This window comes from Lissotriton vulgaris, chromosome 10 (assembly GCF_964263255.1).
Source record: "Lissotriton vulgaris chromosome 10, aLisVul1.2, whole genome shotgun sequence".
Lineage (NCBI taxonomy): Eukaryota > Metazoa > Chordata > Amphibia > Caudata > Salamandridae > Lissotriton > Lissotriton vulgaris.
The window spans coordinates 1,001,247,085-1,001,267,116 of NC_141698.1; the positions used below are offsets into that span (position 1 = coordinate 1,001,247,085).

A 20,032-nucleotide genomic window follows, 5' to 3' on the forward strand; every position below is an offset into this window, starting at 1 on the left:
AGTGTTTTTTTTCCATGGAGGACTCAAGAGGAGGAGCTGGAAGGAGAGCGGCCCGCAGGTGAGGCTGCAGAAATACAGGTAAGTGCCCTTTTTTTGTTTATCCTTTTACAGGTTTGGAAGGGGAGAGGGAGCGGCTAACTTCGCTCTGCCACGGAGGCGGAGTTTTTGCCTACTCCGCATTCGCCACAGAGAGCGGAGTATGCAAATCTCAGCAAACTCGGCTGGCGGAACGGAGTTACCCGCCCAGGGTTAGTTTTATCATCTGTGTTTGTATAATCCTCACATGATGAACACGGTCTTGCAGATCGTCTTCTAACCCTTCATGTAATGGTACTGCGCTCCTTTGCTTTGCAGCTAGGTTCACGCTATAAATACCAACACATACATACATACATATATATACAGACAAAGCTGAAACCGACTTGGCCATGCTAGGAGTCGAACTTTTGACCAGTAGGTCATAAGAGATGTCAGAGGCAAAAATTTTACCTCACTGAACCATCTTGCTAGCAATTATTGAGCATGAGAGCAAGAGACCTTTGATGCTGGAGAGACCAGAGGTACAAGGGGGTCTGGGTGAGATGGAGGAAACATCAGGAACCTGAGAGAACCTGAGAGAAGAATGAGGACTATGAAAGCGCAAAAAAGAGTTGGGCAGCGAGGCCATGAGAGCGTGTGGGCTTTGTAGCTGGAAACGTAGGAAGACAGAACAAGGAGGTGTCAAGAGAGAAATTCATGGTTTAAGATTGAGTGAGACATAAAGAAGGTGGGTCAAAAGAGACGCGTAGAGCAAGAACGGACTGAGAAATAGTTGGAAATAGAGCGAGGAGTGCAACAAAAAAAAAGTGTGTGACTGAGGGAGTGTGAAACAGACCTATTGAGTGAGACCAGGGTAAGATTTTGGGAATAATGATTAAAGCTGAGGAAGTAGTCTCTTGGAGGGGGGTGGACGGGGGTAGATTTCTGGAATGCAAATGACAAAACACACAAGAGGAGAAAAACTTGTGATGAGATATCTGAAAGCGAGTGTTATCAACTATGGTGAAAAGGGAGTTAAAAAGTGAGGTGGAGCAACACGAGTGTCACACAAAACAGAAAGGGAATGCGAGAGAAAGTCAGATGGGCGAAGCAGAAGAAGGGAGTAAGAGAAAGAGAGGGAAACGTAAAAGGAGTCAGAAATGTTGACAAAATACAGTGAGAAAGTTGTGCTCAGAGACTCGTGGACTCCATCTGCTAGTCGTAGTTTTTCTGTATCTCGGTATTGACTTCAGCCAAGTTTCCCGCTGTGCAAAGAGGTAGACATCTCACATTATGTTTTGAGGGCGTACCGGATATATGGACGCCCTGCTTGCTTCATTAATAAGGGTGAGAAGTCCGTGCACACGCATTTGTCAGAGGATAAAAGGAAGCAGTATTTTCGTATTTAAATATACAAAGTGTCCAATGTTCAGTTGGGCAAATCAAAGAGAAACTAAATATACGAATACTGGTATGTCAAGTAGCCATTTGCATTATAAACAGGCCTTTAACATTTTTAGATGATGACAACTAGGTTAGTGCAAAAATTGAAAACAATGTAAGATAATATTCATTACTACTGGAGAAGGCTCTGGTCTGTACCGGAGCTTGTTGATTACAGAGCGGAATTCTCTGCAGTCTGGGGGCAGGTCAAGAACAAAAATATACCCTGGCTATCCCACATCAAGGTTCTCTTCTACCAAATTGGCTTGCCTCAATTGTGGGAGTCCCCGGGGGAGAGCTGCCCAAGGTTACAGAGGTCTGAGCTGTTGGCTATTTTGAGAAACCATAGCCTTAACATGCTACACTGCTCGACAACTCTGGGTAGGCTATCAACTGAATTTTTGCAGGTGAAAGTTGCACCCAAGAGGGAGGAATTTCTAGATCTAGTGCAGCCTCCTCTTGCGAGAAAACTATATACCCAATTGAGACATGGCTGCTTACCCATTAGGGTGCTGACCTATAAATGGACTATCTCAAATGAGGGAACCTGCCCAGCCTGCAATAATAGCATAGAAGATATTGTGCATGTCCTGTTCTTCTGCCTGGCGTATAGCAAAATACAGAAGTGCAGAAACTTGGGACTCAGACAATGAGCACAGGCTTGTAGAGTTTTAACATATGATACCTCCCCTCCTATTGTTTTCTCGGTTTCCCGCTTCCCATATGGTATGTGGCGCAGAAGGACCACCTTTCGGACAAGGATCAAACTGGGGTAATTCCCCTTTTTTCTTTTTTGATAACTTGCTGTTTAATATCTTTTTAACTGCTATTATTTATGGATTTTATTATCGTGCTTGTATGTATTTTATCTGCATTTTTATGGTCAAGGACCGAAATAAAGTTATCAAATGAATGAATATTCATTTCGACTGGCAAAATAAAACATTGCAGTCAAAAGCAAGTTGAAGGGTTTGAATGACCCTGTACCAACTACAATGACACATTTTAATGGTATTTATAGGATTTAGATTAAACTGATTAACAATTTTAGGATTCATTTTAGGATTTTCAAGGGGGGGGGGGAGGGGGAGAGTTTTTTTTTAGCAATAGATAAGGATTAGAATCCAAGCAGGTGGGAAGCTTTAGGCTGTGCCCTTTAAGGAGAGTGACTAAACTTTGGAGCCAGGTCTTGAATGGTGTTTTACAGGGCAGAGAGCGGAGAGGTGCTAGGTTTGTCCTTTAAGCACAAGTTTTGATAATTATTTTTGTGACATAGTTTAAAAAAAACTTCACATATTTAAAAGCACAATTCGATCTCGAAAAGCAGAGCCAACATTTTACCAGCATGCTTTGCATTAGTCGCGTTTTCCCTGCACGACGTGAAACTCAAGGTTCCAGACAGAAGGAACGTAGCCTCTGTTGAATAGGACTCACATTCCCTTGTTGTGAAAGTGAGAGGGTAGTCCAGTTCATCTCTTAGATGCTTTTGAACAAGAGAGTCCAACATGTCTGGGAAGGCTGGACCCATTCCATATTTTCAGTATAAACGAATAGAATAGATGTATATACAATTAATCTAAAAGGAATCTATTCTTGTAGGCATGAGGAGATGAATTGATTTGCTCATAATCACAGCATGTTGAGACGAGACTCAAACCTGGTTCCCCAGCGCCAACGTTGGCAGCTCAGGTCGTTTTGCCACATCCACAGTTCCAGACAATATTACATGAATCGGCCCCTTCTTGACCTACATTGGGAACTCCAGATTCCCAAAGATCTATTTAAGGGTTTCCCTTTATGATCCCAAGTTGGGTACCATTGGCTGTGACCACTCGAAGGTCAAAATTCTTCTGTTTGCCGAAAGCATGCTGAACTGGGTACCGATCTCATAGGTGGCCAGCTTTATACCTACCCAATGCGAAGGACAAGTGGTATCATCCTTCTGCAACAATGGTGGAGTCAGGGAAGTTCTCTGTTCATTTTGCAATAACAGCCTGGAAGCCCAAAGGTGAGAGACGTTGGACAAGACGTCGAAAAAGTAATGGGACAGTCGGTGGAAGAAGATAGAGTAGAGCAAGACATGTGGCTTCCGATAGGCGATTGAAATCCAGGAGCAAGATGAGTGGTTGTGAGAGAGTGTGGGTACGGAAACGTTTGATGGGTAAGATAGGTGTGCAGGACCACATGCTGAAAAACAGACAAGAATGAGAAAATATTAGGTGGAGGGGTCCGGTGAAAGCGATGGAGTCAGAGACATGACAGTGCACGAGAGAGGTAGGACACGACAAGCAGATGAGAGAGGTTAAGAGGGCATGGAAGGTTAGGGCAGCTGAACCTCTAGAGGTGATAGAAGTGGGACCTTCAGGGGGAGAGAGCAACGGGATGAGATAGGGTAAGAGACAAAATGGAGGGTTTGACTCGCTGACTGACACAAGCGAGGGAGGTCCTCCTCACAAGCTTTCTAATCTCCTACAGTAACCCGCCCTCCAACAAAAACCAACACATTTTGCATCCTGCCACCCCTTCCCATCTCTCTCTAAGCCACCTATGTGAGAGCAGATAGTCTGCATACTTGCTACAGATCTGTAAGTGCAGAGAGAAAAGTGCAGGTAGTGGACCTTACTGAACCCCTCAGGTGTGGAGAGGAATCCTTAAATGGACAAGAGTCCGCGCAGATCTGTGGCGGACAGGAGATATGCAGTTGGTGTGGTGTGTGTCCGTGTTTTGCCGTTTGCCAGGAGCAGTCCACAGTCCAGAGTCGGCGAGGAAAGCGGAGAGGAGTCGACAGCAGTAACGGCTCCTCAACCATCAGCCTTCACGTTTCGTTTTCACGTTTTTCGTTTTGCGGTCCCCGTCTCTCTGCCACCCTGCTCCCCTGCTTTGAGTCCAGCTAGCAGGGGTTGAGCAGCAGAGTTGAGTCGAGTCGAGCACGGACCACGGAGTCCTCAGCTCTCGGCTCGATAGCGGCGGCGGGCGAGGCTGGGCCGTGCGGAGCTGTGAGCGAAGAAGGCAGATGGCAGAAGAGCAGGAGGCGGCGAGGCGTGGTGAGAGAGAGCCGGTAGTCAGTAGCCGGCATCCAAGTGTCCAAGTATCCCGGATAGTTGGCGACTTGAAGCTTGAAGACTGAGCTGAGAAGGAAGCAGAGGCAGGCAGCAGCAGCGCCGGGTGTGGTACATCTGTGGCAAAGCCTGCTGTGGTTTGAACCAGAGAACCAGAGAGTCACTGAGTTAAACCGGTGAACGTCGAACTAGTGTTTTTGATTTATCTTGACTTCTACACCCGCTCCCGGACCCCTCCCCGAACCCGGACCTAGTGTATGCAAAGGAGGAGCTTACCCCTGGAGAGTCACGACCAGGAGAGCCACGATCGGGAGAGATGTGGTCAATTCTGTCGTCCATCTGAGGAGTCCGAGGAGACTGAGGGGTAAAGAGGAAAGGAGTCTCCGTCAGCACCTGTCGCCACACGAAAAGCAGCGGCAGAGGGGGGACCAGAGATCCTGAACCTGATGCCAAGAAGCCACGAAGCCGTTCTGGTGAGTGCCCCCGGGGTATGTGGGAGAGCTCTGCCACTCTGGTGCTGATGAGCAGAGCAGTGCTTAAGAGCTGAGGAGTTAAGAGCAGAGCTAAGGAGCAGAGCAGACAAGGGCAGGTGGACTGAGCCACGGACTGATTTATGGACTGACCCCTGCTGAGACTGCTGATATTGCTGATATTGAGTAAGGCGTCCTCCCTGGCCCATCTACACTAGAGGAGGAGGTGATACTTCATTTGCTGTCAAGGTTGGAGGACCTTAAAACTGCGATATTACAGTGGGCATAAGAGCTTGAGTGTGATAAGAGGGTACTTATAGTAGTAAGACCCGTGTAGGGTGATGCTCGGTGGAGATACAGTGGGAGAATCGAATGTAAGACTAATAAGACTAATAAGAGAGGAGCTGTAAATCCAGCCTACACACGGACATAAACAAAGACCAGAGTTCAGAGACCATAGACCATAGAAACAGAGGGTCGCCTGTTGCTGTAGTAACTCCGCCTGGAGAGAATTAATCGGTGAATACTGGCTTGAGACAATAGGAAACAGTATATTGGAAAAGCTGCATAACACAGCAGGGGCAGAGGGCTAACTCAAACTAAGGCAGCCCTGCTCCATCGGGTTGGCTACCACTATTATTCCACTATTCCACTATTATTGTATTTCTTTCTTCAATGCGACTGGCCTAACTGAGTTTCCGTTCCGTTCTATAGATCAACATCCATCCAGGGCCCGACTGGGAACCAGAACCGGCCCTGGCAAAGTGCTCGGCCGGCCCCCCTCCGGGAGGAGAGGGGAGGGGGGAGAGGTACGACCGCGCTCTGTGACAGGGCCGGTTTTCGGCCGTTTGTGTTACAGGGCCGTTTTTGCAGCATAACGGCCCTGTAACAAAAACGGCCCCAGGGGCCCAAAACCGGCCCCCAACCATGCGGCCCACCGGGGAATTGCCCGGTGCCCTCAAAGGCCAGTCCGGGCCTGCATCCATCCACTGGGTCTCTGCCAGCCTCCACTGCTTGACCCCGATGGCCGATTCCCCAAATCAGAAAATTAAACAAAATAACCTACTGGGAAAAAAAAATGTTGAGAGAAGTTGGGATATTTTTTACCAAACATCGACTCTTACTTTGGAAGCGTTACAATACCAATCTAGCAAAATGGACATACAAAACAATGGCAAATACAGTTGTTGGAATTGACAATAAAATTGCTCAGCTAAATGGACTAATAATTAGGGCACAGAAAGAAAACGAGAAAACACCTATAGACACATCTATTCACCAATCATAGACAAACTTGTAATAATACCAGAGGTCTTGAACAGTATAATAGAAGACACTAAACGAAGTATGGAAGTGAAGAAAGGTGAAACCTATGGAAATAAGGAAGATAATATTGAAAACAATAAAACTATTATTAAAATGGATAACGAAATAATCAGCCTCACAGAAAATGATAAGGGCCCAGAAGAAACATTACAAACTTAGTATCGACCAAAGAAAATCGAATAACGGATACACACACACTGGAGGAACAATCAATGGACCACATAAGGGAGGATCAGGAAAGAAATAAAGATAACACTAATGGCTTCACTATGTTGTCCAAACGTCAAAAGAAAAAACAACGGAAAGCGAGGAAACACACAAAAACAAGAGAGTGTGCTACAATAAAAGATGATGAAGACCAGATAAAAATTATAAACAGGAATAGATATGAGATAGGCGAAAATAATACTGTAGACCAGAAACAGAAGAAAATCTTGGATATAAACAGGCAGGAAATAGAATTAATGAATGAAGGAAAAGAGGTCAAAATATCGAATATGAATGGAACTAACAAATACTTCCCACTATTTGATAAAAACTCATCCAAGGGAAATGTTCGTGTAAAATGCGCCAAAACAAAGCAAGAAGAAAATGATAAAAGTAAACAGGATGGAAACACCAGGAGGAATCTAGAACCAAAACGTGAACGGGTGAATAAAGATCAAAAAATAAAGCCTGAGGCTATGGAAATAATGGGACAGCAGGAGGACAAAAGGACCGCGGATGATTCGCTTGAATTGGATGAAGAGATACTCGAATGGGAGGAGGAAGAAGCGATTGGCCCACTAGCGAACAGACAACTAAGAAGGAAGGATAAAACCCCAATAAAAGTAGTAACAAAAACTACTAACCAGCAATATCAACATGCTGAGGAAAAGCCAGAATTATCCATCAAATCAACTATAAGTGAGGAAGACAAAGATAATTCAAAAACTACAGAATGGGACCAGTTGGTTATAGAAAGCGGTCAAGGGGTAAAAAGAATTACTTTCAAAACAAAGCCGCTGTATACTTACTCCCAAATAATAAAGTACAAATCATCTTCAAACCGGACTTTGAGTCTAGAGGCAGCCATGATACCTTGAATAGAGGCAATATACTCAGACTATTCAAGTCCATTCCACCCCTCTCTAAGGTAGTGAGTGAGGATATCTATTCGATTGAATTTATGACAGGAAACTAGAGTCTACAGGCTCCCACGCTAATTACACTAAATACCCCGGTAATAGCGGACTTGATCCTGACAGAACATCAAACATTTAAAGCTTGGGGTATACTAATTACGAAACAAGGTCCAAAGGTTTATCCAACACCGCTTATTAATGAAGAGAATACCAAGCATGCTAGAACAGACAGACAAATAATTCCAGTACTAAAAAATGCCCGGGGAAAATCACCCAAGAAAGCAGGAGAATGGTTGTCTCAAAAGGATATGGGTAAAAACTCTGTAATAAACGAAAAATTAATCACCAAGTCACTACACAGTAATAAGGAACGATGATCTAATAATACTAGCTCCTCTATAGCCAAAGTAGAGGAGATAGGTCTAGTCCGAATGTGTTCATGGAACATAAATGGGGTGGGAGCAAAGATTCATAATGCACATATAGACTCAATAATGCACCCCTTTCATCTGCTTACAAGAAACTTGGGAAACCGAACCATTTGTTCTACATGGATTCAAAGGTCAATTTGAACATGCAATTAAAAACCACAAATTTGGCCGTCCAAGCGGAGTCCTAGCAATCTTCATCTCAACGGACTTACAGGTTGAACATGAACGACTCTAGTCAAAAAGTGCAAATATTCTAATAATTACGTTGAAATATAAAACTAAACAGGAACTAAAGTTTGTTGGGCGGTTATGGTATGTTACAATTTACGGAATTGCAAAATAGGTATACCTTGGACACAAAACATTTTTTTAAATACCTTCAAATAAGAAGCTGTATATTGAATAAAAAAGGGGGATCATTGGGCTTCGAAAGAACTATAATGATGGACCTTATAGAAGGTGGCTTTGATTGTACTATCAAGAGGTTCTATTTAGAATTGACAAAATTAAAGAAAGATGATCTGGAGAAATGGATAGATAAATGGTCTATCGGTTTAGATATAGCAAGGGATATCTTTACTGAGTCATTAGAAATGGGGAGTAAAATGCTGTGTTCATCGTCTCTTCAGGCCCAACATTATAAGATATTATACCATCTATACTATACACCCGCAAAGATTGCCCAGTTGGGGGGCATATCTGGCACTACCTGTTTTAGATGTGGCAGCACAGATGCTGATCTGATACACATTTTTTCGGTCTGTCCCCATCTGGACAAGACGAAACAGGATATCGTGAATTTTTTCCAGAATGCATTATCAACAACAATAAAGTTAACCCCATCTGTTATGTTATTGGGGGTTAGTCTTGACGGGCAGCCAAACTGTAAAAACGTTATATTTGTAGCAATGGCGATCCTGAGATTGTTAGTGGCTTCTGCTTGGCTTGACCCTAACCCTCCATCATACCATCAATGGCTGGGTAAAGTATTATCAATACAAAAACTGGAAACAGCTATATATGCTAGGAAGGGGGAAAAGGGTAAGAAACTGGGTATGCAAATTTGGGGTCCTTTTATTCGATGGAAGTCAGGAACTGATTGATGAAAGATGAAGAACTTGTCTAGTTGAATATCGGAATATGTATGTATGATTTTATGTTCTATGGTTTTGTATTTTACTGTGCCCTGCTCACGTTATAAAGAAAATGGGGGAAAACATTTTCCATAAAAATATTTTTTTTAAAAAAAGGAACTAAAGTTTGTTTATTTGATTAATGTTTATATTCAGCCAACAGGCCCTAGTAGGCTGTCAACTTGCGGTATATTGTATAACCTTCTTATGGATTTAATGCTTTCAGACCCTCTAGCGGAGTACATTATGTCTGGGGACTTTAACCTTAATCTAATGCCATCTTTCACAAGGGATGATACTTGTCAAAACACAAGATTATCAATGGTCTATTCCTCAACAGGACCTACGAAAAGAAACCTCGCCGTCTAGCAATAAAATTGCATTATCTTTTGTCAAAGACATGGAAGCAATGGGCCTGCGTATACTAAATGGTCGATCTAAAGAAGATACCCCTCCAGCATATACATATTCTAAAAATAAGTCACGGTCAAGGATCGACTGCACAATGATATCTCTTAACGCCTTCCATAATATCATTGCATATCAAATAGAGGAAGTAACGGATAGTGATCACTGCCAGCAGACAATAACGATTAACCTTATGAATAAGGCAAATCAATTGTATCAAACTGTCCCGGGTCACATTGGAACAGTAAACTATAAAAAATTAATTTGGACTACTAAGAACAAGGATGTGATGAATGACCAAGTTATCCAAATATCAGAAATGTGCCTTAATGTAAGATCACCTGAAACTTCGATAGAACAATGGGTAACATTTACTACAATGCTGGTTAAACCCAAACCACAATATCAAATGCGACGGGACAAAATTAACCAAAAAGACGATCGAAAAGAAAATAAATCATACATAAACCTGCCATATACCATTACTAAATTAAAAAGAGCATGGAATAGGATGATAAGGCAAAACTATTCCTAACGAGAAAATATCAGGCAAACAAAGCTGCAAATCAAAATTTGAGGAAACTAATATGGAATGAGAAAAATCAGGCAAAACAAGCACTTTGGGCAAAAATATACCATAAAAGCAAACAGTCAAACACAAGAGAGTTCTGGACAATAATAAATGGTTTGGCAAGACCAAATAAAAGGGTTGTTTCCTCTAGTCTAACTGAGCAAGAATGGATGACATTTCTTGGAAATCATTTAAACCAAAAAGGTTTGACAACAGAAAAAAATGAGTCAACCGACTGAAAAGAAGGAAGGTGATAACGAAACTCCAATCGTAGTAACAAAAGACCAACTGAGAAAATTTATAAAAAAACAGAAAGATGGGGCACCAGGACCGAATGGTATTCCTTTTGCCCTATTTAAAGAAAATCCGGGTTTATGGGCAGCGCAATTAGAAAAGGTATTTAATGAAGTTATTGAAAAAGGCGCTATCCCGGAGTCATGGCATGGATCACTAATTACGCTAACTTACAAAAAAGGGAACTGGGAACTCGCAGAAAATGACAGGCTCATCACACTCCAAGATACTGATGCCAAGTTCTTTGCAAGGATCTTGCTTAATGAGCTGAATGATTGGGCAATAGAAAGTAAGATCCTGCCATTGAATCAAACTGGCTTTGTTAAAGGATTAGGGACTTCTACAAACATCCTGGCACTATCGATAATAATGGACAAGTCAATAAATCTAAACAGCCCTTGTAACTCTATTTCGTTGATTTTAAATCAGCCTTCGATTGTGTGGAAAAAGCTCAGAGAAATGAACATTCCAACTACCTTATTAAGAATGATCCAGCTATTTTATAGTAAAACTTGGGCTAGGGTAAGGATGGGGATGGGAAAACCCCGTCAACAGAAATCAAAACCAATGAAGGATCAAAACAAGGATGTGTATTGGCCCCCCTTCTTTTTAATTTATTCTTGGCGGATCTGTCAAGGACCCTAGATGAACTAAATGCACACCCTCCAAAACTAGCGGATAGGCATATTTCAAACTTATTGTATGCCGATGATGCCATCCTGTTAAGTCAAACAAACATTGGCTCCAGCGACTAATCTCTGGAACATGTACCTATGCAAGGGAAAATGGGATGGTGATTAACAAAACCAAAAACGAAGATCATGATAGTCGCCAATAGCAAAAAACTAAGGCAATAATGTAGTTGGTATATGGAAAACACCAAACTAGAGCAAGTCGAAGTATACAAATACCTGGGAGTACTATTTGATGAGAAGGGTAGTTACCAACCGCAATTAAGAGATATTCGGAGGAAGTCAAACTCCCTAATAGCTGCATTTAGAATGTTGCAGAAAACGCTGGGCAACCACACATATGGGCACTTTCAAAAGATTATAGGGGCAAGATTACTACCAACAATCACATATGGCAGTGAGTCACTAATGGGAAGGGATACGGAAACAATAAATAATGCTGTATCTAAAATTTATAAATTACTATTTTATCTCCCAACAAATGCCTCACCAGTCCAAATTAGACTAGATTAGCCAGGAAGGGTCATTTTATCAAAACATTGAACCGGATTAAAAATGATCAAGATAACCAAATATCACAGTTACTGTGGAAGGAGATAAGAAATAACACAAAGGCAGCAGCATGGAATTATCTTAATGAAGCTGTAGAAGAGTTTGCAGTAACCTCAATTTGGAATAATACCATAGCCAATGGTTCCTTTTAGAAAATAATTAACAGAACAACAAACTTACTATCAATTGTAAATGACAAGGATAGTCTGACTAAAAGAAAACATGACTGAACAATAATAAATGGATATAAAACAAAGAAAGTTCAAGACTATCTGGAAAACCGTGGTCAGGAAACAGCAAACAAATCCTTCTCAACGCAAGATTTAGAATCCTTGAGGGAACTTGCCATCTCCCGCCTTGGAAATACTCTGAAAGGAGTACACTTTGTAGACTATGTAATAGTGGAGAGGAGAATATTGTACACTTGCTCTGTATTTGTCCAGGACTTCAAAATGAAAGGATAAAACTACTTAAAGTCCCTCTTTTAATGTACGAGGAATACAGACATATAGGCAAGCCCTGAAATGTTGTCTTCAATCAGATGACATAGGCATGAATGCTACTTTTGTAAAGTTTTGATTACTGATAAAAACAAAACTAGCAGACTAAGTTTTAAATGAACTATACTAAGGAATTTTTTAACTGAGTTTTAAGATGAATGTTCTTTTACTTCTTTGTTTTTATACTAAAAGTAATTTTGTAATTGTATATTGTAAGATTTTAAATAATCAAACAATAAAGTAAAATAAACAGTTGGTATTACTGGAGAAAACCCTGAAATCCTCTACCACTCAGATGTGTGGAGATCTAAGAGAACATTGCACCACCTCCACGGGGACTCTGGACACTGGTGGATGCTTTAGATCAGCGTCTGCCTGTGCATTCGCTACAAAAACCAGTGATTCACTGCTATGATGTTAGAGTACTGGAAAACTAAAAATGTTTGGCAATTGATTTGCCTCACGGATGTAAATAACTGCGTTTCAAATCAAACCTCATATATAGCCTTTCTCATGGTAGTCATGCATATGACTAATAGCGCTGTTTATGTTCATGCACAAGTCTGTCACCCGTTGACCTCAGGTTCCCAGAGACTCCAAGAGACATGGACAACAGGAGGAGGCTGGAAGCCACTGGTCCATTATTAACAGGAAAAGCAATAAAAAACGTCTTTGAATGGACTACACTAGTGAGAGGTCCCAAAAGTTGATAATGCCCTTCCGGTTCTTTTCCAAGGACAGTAAATTCAGGATTAAATATAGGAACAATATGCAAGTAATGTTCAAAATGTTAAACAATGCACACAGAACAACAGCCTAACATCGAGCCTGTGCTAAAGACATACCGAAGAGCATACTCCAAGGTCCCACAGTGTCCCTAACTAAGAATTTGTACCAATCCCAAACTCGTACCACAGAGTCTATGTTGCCTTCTTACATGAGATATTCTGTAAAGGGCCTAAAACCTGGCCATCATACCACATCAGCCACACTGAGATTTTAATCTCCTTTTCACATTTCTGTCACAAAGAAGTCACTGACTTCAGACCCGAGACCTAGAACAAAGCTCACACTGCCTCCACAAATAAAATATTAAACACTGCTAAACCATGCCTCCAAGACCAAGACCTTACCAAAGCCTACTCTTAATTCATATTCAACACAAATCCAACTTATCTCCATAACAAATAGGTTAAAAAACAAAAGATGTATTGGCCTGCATACCTGGTTGGTCACAAAGTTTACCCCAATTTCAAACCATGACATCTGATGAATGCCTTCGTATCCAAGACCAACCCACCCCCCCCCCCCCGCCCAGTTTTCATCAATAGTTTGCTAGATGACTTCAAGTCACAGGGACTCCTTAATTTAAGTCTTGGAGTTTTCTTCTACAAAACTAGTATAAAAAGTAACTACAGTACACGTGAGGTGGAATAAATTTAGGCGTGTTTCTAGATTAAAGCCAGGAGCCAATGCTTGATTGCCCCCCTTTTCGCAACGGAGCCATCGGACAACCTTATAGCCAAAGGGTGACACAAAGCCCACTCTACCTTCTCAACTAAGATATTACACAAACTCCACTATCTTAAAACTGAAGACCTTCCAAGTAGGAGTGGCAGCATTCTTCATGTCATTATTATACCATATTTTAAACCTTGGGCTTTACAAAACGTTGCCATTTGGTTAGTTAGTCCAGCCGCAGCAAGACATGCAAGATAGCCAAAACTACTACAGCCAAAACTACTACTCCCAGAACACATTAGGCTGTCAAATGAAAACCTGACTAAGAACATGCTGTCCCCAGATCAAAGCAGCTATCTTACTCAAAACCATGTGCTACGCATCTATCTCTGACACTTCATCTTCCATTTTGTTGGCAGTCATTAAAAGTTGTATTGTGCCCCAGCTCACTTCACACATCACCCATCACCCATGGCAATCATCTAAATCTCCACAGCCACATCACAACCTTGGCCAAAAGAGCACAACACCAACCAAGGTAGCTGTGGGGCATAAGACAATTGATACTCGAAACAGTGGTGCAGACTCTCATCCTATCTGGACTAGATTAAGAAATTGCCCTTCTTTAAGGCATTACCCAAGTTCACCTAGACCCAGTGAGAGCAACACTACATGCAGCAGAATGCTTTATTTTAAAAGTCAAGAAATTGTCCCTGCTAACCCTCCAATGGCTTCCCATTGAAGCTCGGGCCCAATTCAAAACTGCCTGCATTACCCACAGAGTTCTGCACTCATGTTCACGCTCCTATCTAAATGAGAAACTGAAAATCTCTTCTCTGGAGCAAATAGGGGTTCCAGAAATGCCCAATCCCTGCTCCTGGAACCCCCACCTTTAGTCGAGAACGGTACATGAGCCAGTCATTCTCTGGTAGTGCAACAAGAATCTGGGACTCCTTAGCTCCCTCCCTTCGCCTAACAACCTGCATTACCACCTTCAAAAAGGACCTCAAGCTCTTCCTATTTGACAGACAGCTGGGTTGATCACCCACAACCAGACCAAAGTACTCTTTCCCGGATACGAAGTTCCTTCATTGTATTTCCCCACCATCTAAATCAAGGATTGAACCGTGTACGTCCCTTCACCAATGGATGCCTTTGTTCCGGTTGCAGCTACCGATGCAAATTGCACAATGCCCACATAACTCACCTTGGACGTAGAAGTCTGCGGTGGCAAAGGGCTTCACCAGCCGCACCATAGTGGAGTCAACGGTTCGGTTGGTCTTTGGCCTGCCGTCCCTGTCCGCAGATTTCCTGTATAGGTTGAGCATGTAGTTCAGATGCTGGTTGCTGGCCTGCCTCTTCCACAGCACCCTGGGCTTGGGAGGGAGCTGCTCCAGGAGCACCTGTATCAGAGGCAAGGCGGGGACTCTGGCCAGGCCCTTCAGGTCCGCAGCCTTCTCCTTCTCAGCCAAGGCCTTGATGAACAGGACTGCCAACAGGAAGCAGAAGCACAACCGGAAATGACGTGGTCGCAACATGACTGCCAGACCTTGTGAGTCCATGAGAGTTTAGGAGCTGGTGTTGAGGAGCCCACAACACGGAAACGAGAGCATTCTCCTGCAGGTGTTGCTCAGGAAAATGACGCACTCCCGGGCTCCCCTTCACCTGCCCTCTGACCCCTCTCAGTCAGACATCTCCACGTCTGATCCCTGCTCGGGCTTGAACTGGAAACAAGGTCAGGAGACTTGGTGCTCCCCGCGTCCCTCGGCAAGACCTTTGCTAAAATCTGAAGTTAAATCTTCACACCGTCTCAAAACAATCCATCCCTCCTAACGCGGTGTTTTTTGGTGACTCCTAGTGCAGACTCCACAGCAATGCGCTTAAAAACTGCTTCTTTAAAAGGCTCGTTTGCCGGCCGTTCGGGTCAGGCGCAAACATTCTCTCAGGCCGCCCAAACAACACTAAAGGGGGGAGGGATCGAAACCACCCGTTTTTTTGTTCAAAGGGTGTGGCAGTGGTTGGTCTGTAATTTAAAGACGCATATCACGTTTATCTCCGCCCGGCACTGTTTCTTGAAAGCGTGGGAATGGCCGGCCATATGGAGCCTTTTGGCAAACAAGAAACCGTGCGCACTCACTTCATTTATGCAAATGAGATACGACATTCTTGAGTTGTCACCGTATTAAAGAAATAGCATATATATCTGTCAAACGACCGCAGGTTATCCAGAGCTCGCAAGTTTCCTAGGTCCATGCGTGAGTAGATAACACAGTCCACGTTTTTTTGCATTGCATTCTGGGATCAGTAGTCTTACTGCTATTATAAAATCAGGCCTACAAGCTTCAGAATGGAAGGTAAGTGTCTGGCTGAGCTACTAATAAATGGTCCCGGGAGACTTGAGAGCTGGGGTCTTTTGTGCAATGTTGCCAGATATGTGCGGTGCCATCCTTATGTCGCTTTTCTGAGCCAAAAAAGATTTGCATTTTGGGCTTTGTAGTTCGGCATTTTCTATGAGAAGATTTGACGAAGGTGTGACACGTGACATGGGGCCCCAGTCTTAGGGAAGACAATGTTTGAAGATCATATGACTCCATGACACTCGGATAAAAGCAGCCCCCACAATCGCTTCATCTGTAAGTCAGACGACCATCACTGTACAGAGAGTCCTAGTTGCACCACGGATGGCCACTATATCAGTAACTCTATTCAGCAGTAACTCTGTTCGTCACCTTGTCCTGTCAATATTTTCTAGGATTTGTAACTCTCTTTTCCCACTTAGCCCACTTGCAGAGAATGCATTAACGTATGGAGTCATGGCGCCTCCGCCCCATGTCCTGGGACTTCCCCATAGTCAACCCTTGTTCTTTTCACTCAGCAGCACTTTCCTCTGCCTGCTGTGGCCTGCAGATCTATAACTGACATGGGAACATCTGACCTGCACGCCAGAGGATCCATCATGACATCTGGGTGAAAACGCAATACTTTCAGATTGTGAAATAGGGTCAGATGCCAGCGATGCTTAGTATTCCTGTTCAGCATGTGCACATACAATGCTTGTAACAAGCAGCAGCAAACCAGTAGCAGAGCTGGAATGCTGCTTAGGTAAAACGGCGTTTCATGCTGCTCATGATTATTTCAAGGACTGGTTTTATAACAATTAATTGGCACCGTTGCATGAGTGTGACTTTTTCCAGTCCTTGTTTATCAGTCAACAGCCCTGCTCTCCATAAGCAATTCAATAAAAGTTGCAGCACGCATAATAAAACAGCACTGGCTGAAAGGCACCCTCACTGGCATGAGGCTGATTGACAGATAAGAAGCTTGTGTTTTTTTGTTTTAAGAGCATCCTAGGAGAGCAAAAAGGGTATCGCTCAAAGCCTGATCCAGGACAAGAGAACTCAAATTTCTTAGGTCCATGGATGAGTAGCGTATCTAGCCCATGTTGTTAGACTTGCTTTGTGGGACTTGTAGTTGTGTCTATTCGATTATAAGCAGAACTACAAATCCCAGCATGCAAAGGAAAAAATGGTTTAGATGAGCTACTCATTCGTGGACCTTGGAAACTTTTAAGAGCTGCATCGTCATTGTGAGATGTTCTACAAGTCCTTGAATTTTTTATGGCACACATCTGCATTTTTGTACTTATAGTTTGTCAGAACTCCTTTTTGAGGGCCACGGGGCAAGCAGAAGCTACTGGGCTCAAACGTGGGGGTTGAGGCCTTTTACTCCTAATGTGCCAGGCCCCGAGCTACTGAGGGTCCTGAGCAACTGAGTCAAGAAACACTTCAGCACTTCACCCTCAGTAGTAACGTGGGTTGAGCAGCCTAAGGCTTCTCGAGGGGGAGGTAAATGCAGAGGGCGAACACAGGCTCACAATTCAAAATACATTCAATAACAGCAATCAATAATCGCCCCATACAATACTTGCTTTTATAAAAAAAAATTATATTTATGTACTAACACAAAGTAAAATACTGCATACACAAACAATACACGCAGCCCCCTGAGGTCGTGACTCTAGTGTTTTCATACCTAGGTCCCTGAGTCACACTTCCCTATCGCTAACTGTATGAGTTATTCCCCATTCACTATATGTGACATTCAGGTTAAGCCCCACAAGTTGTCTGTATCTCAGGAGTACCCGTTCGACTCTTCTAAAGTCAAAAGAGTTCCAGCACACGAAGTGCTATGTGGCAGAACAAGCTCCTCCATGGTCTTCTGAGCCTGTGAACAAGCTTAGCTGCTCCTGAAGGGGTTGCACTACTGCATTACTGGGAGGGTTTCACTCTCAGACGTTGCAGAGGGCTGCAGTGGCTGCTGACGGTGAATGGCGCTCGCGGCTCTGTAGGGGCAGCGGCTTGGTGTCAACGACACCTTACCCGGCAAAAAAAGTAACTTCCTCTGATCCTTATCACAGGGTGGTGGGGACAGTCGCTCAGGTTTCAATCCTCAGTCAGAGCTCGAGCAGGCAGACGTCACTACACCATCCTCTCCTCTTGACAACAGTGGAACCAGGCCACGTTCACGTTGGTTCCCGCTGGCATACCGGGTTACCGACTTTACTCCACACATGAGCGATGGCTCGATCAGCACAGCAGTAATTTCCTCTTCACAGGAGCCCCCTCTGGTATACAGGGTCTCCGACTTCATCCTTCACACGGGCGACAGCCCATTCAGCACAGCAGGCTTGTAACCTTCACTGCGGCCCCCTTTTGGCATACAGGGTCACCAAATTCACTCTGTACACTGGCTACAGCCCAACCAGCACAGCACAGCACTGCAGTTGTGCAATCTTGACTTTGGCCCCCTCTGGCATACTTGATCGCCGACTTTACTCTACACATGGGCGATGGCCCAATCATTGCAACTACCACTAACTTCACTGTGCCCCCCTCCGCCCCTGGTATATGGGGCGCCAACTTGAACCTGCATCTGGGAGATGACCTGATTGGAGCAACAGCCATCTCCTCACACCTTGCTTTGGGGATCCAGTCATCAGGACTCCACAATAAGACCGTGCTCCCTTCAACCACTCTCTTCTTCCTCACAGGGCACACTAGTCTTGGCAAGCAGGCATTGGTGCTCCAGGTCTATGGGCAGATGGACTTCGATTTCCCTGGTCGATGTCCCCTCACCCAGCTGGGAGACTGGCAGACCTTAGCCCTTGACCTGGTCACATGCAGAGGTCTTGCAGAGCTTGTCCTCCTTGGCATACATCTCAACAGCCTTCTTGACAGTTGGCAATTTTTGGGGCCTTGAGCTTCCCTTCTTATAGTCCATTTCCACACACCAAATGTGATTTAGGATCGGAGTCTTTAAAGTTTATATTCGGAGTCTGCTTCCTTTTGAAGTGCCCTTTCCTCTACCCTTCCTCCAGAAAGTATTCTGTCACTTCTGGAGTGACTCCAAAACTGAGAACCTCACAATACAAGGCAAGGAGAGGGACTAGAGGTTCACACCGCGATGTCAGCCACAGTGATATGTGCATTAACAGGTTACCCCAGAGCCCCAGCCCTACTCGTTATTATTCTCTTATCAGCACCATCTCCTTCCTGCCCAGGTCCCTTTCCAGTGACCTTTCCCTGAATCAAAGAGCACTAATTAAAGTATTCTGGAGAGCCTGCCTCTCCTTCCTTCGGTGTGTGTCCCACCCAGTTCACAGGAATGCCACAATCCACAAATCTGTCTGGGGGATTCCTCTACCTTCTCATGCTCCTCCAGTCAGCCCTGCATCTCCCAGCCCTGCATCTCCCAAAATGGAGCCCAGTCTTCCATGTATTGTACCATTCACAGGCATACATATGCACAGCACAGTCATGCAACCACACACGTCTGGGTTCCAGAGGCAAGACGGCGGCCGCTTAGTTGAAAAAGAAGTCTGGAGCTAGAAACGGCAAAAGAAAGAGTGAAAACTGATACCATCGGATGCTACTTACTTGCTGCCGGCCGCTCAAGCGGCTTCTTTGGGAGTTGCTGCAGGTAGCGAGGAGGCTCTCGCTGAGAGGCGTGTCAGGTGCGGGATTCCTCGCAGAGGCTGCCAAACAAACGGAGCGGAGTTCACGTAGCGGGCGGTGCTCGCTACTGAGGAAGCAGCTTCGGCCGGGGGAGTCTCGGCATACGAGTCTGCATTCGAGTCTGCAGTCGAGCCAGCAACCCAGCTTGCATCAAAGGACAGGGGGAAGACTATGGAGCGTCCTGGAGACCGCTGCTGACCCAGACCCAGAAGAAAGAAAGTGGGGCAGCACAATAGGCGGTAAGGAGCAGTTTGGGCTCGAGGAAAGGAGGAGGGAGATTGTGGCTCCCAAAACTAGTGCAAGTGCCAAGGCTGCCGCAAGAAGGAAGGCTGCAGCGGAGCAGGCAGAATTAATGGCAGACAGGGAGCTAGATGGGAACAAGAGGAAAAAACAATTCTCCCCTGCTAAAAGAATGGCTCAACAACAAGGCGCAGTTAAGGGCAATCAAGGCATTCAGGGCACCACCCCGATATCAGACATTTTTCAAAAACGTATAAAAGAAAAAGACACTAATAATGAGGCTACTGTGAGGCCGC

At 44.2% G+C, this 20,032-nt stretch overlaps 1 protein-coding gene across 2 annotated transcripts in view; it reads right to left on the reverse strand.

Annotated features, from left to right (window-relative positions):
* Window positions 1–15,483, reverse strand: part of BMP15 (bone morphogenetic protein 15) — a 125,326-nt gene extending 109,843 nt beyond the window's left edge. For both annotated transcript variants that reach the window (XM_086942014.1, XM_086942013.1), the window contains exon 1: window positions 14,690–15,483. In XM_086942014.1, coding sequence (XP_086798140.1) covers window positions 14,690–15,044 — 355 coding nt within the window. In that variant the 5' untranslated portion in view covers window positions 15,045–15,483. The remainder of the gene's footprint in view (window positions 1–14,689) is intronic.
* Window positions 15,484–20,032: the final 4,549 nt, after the last annotated feature.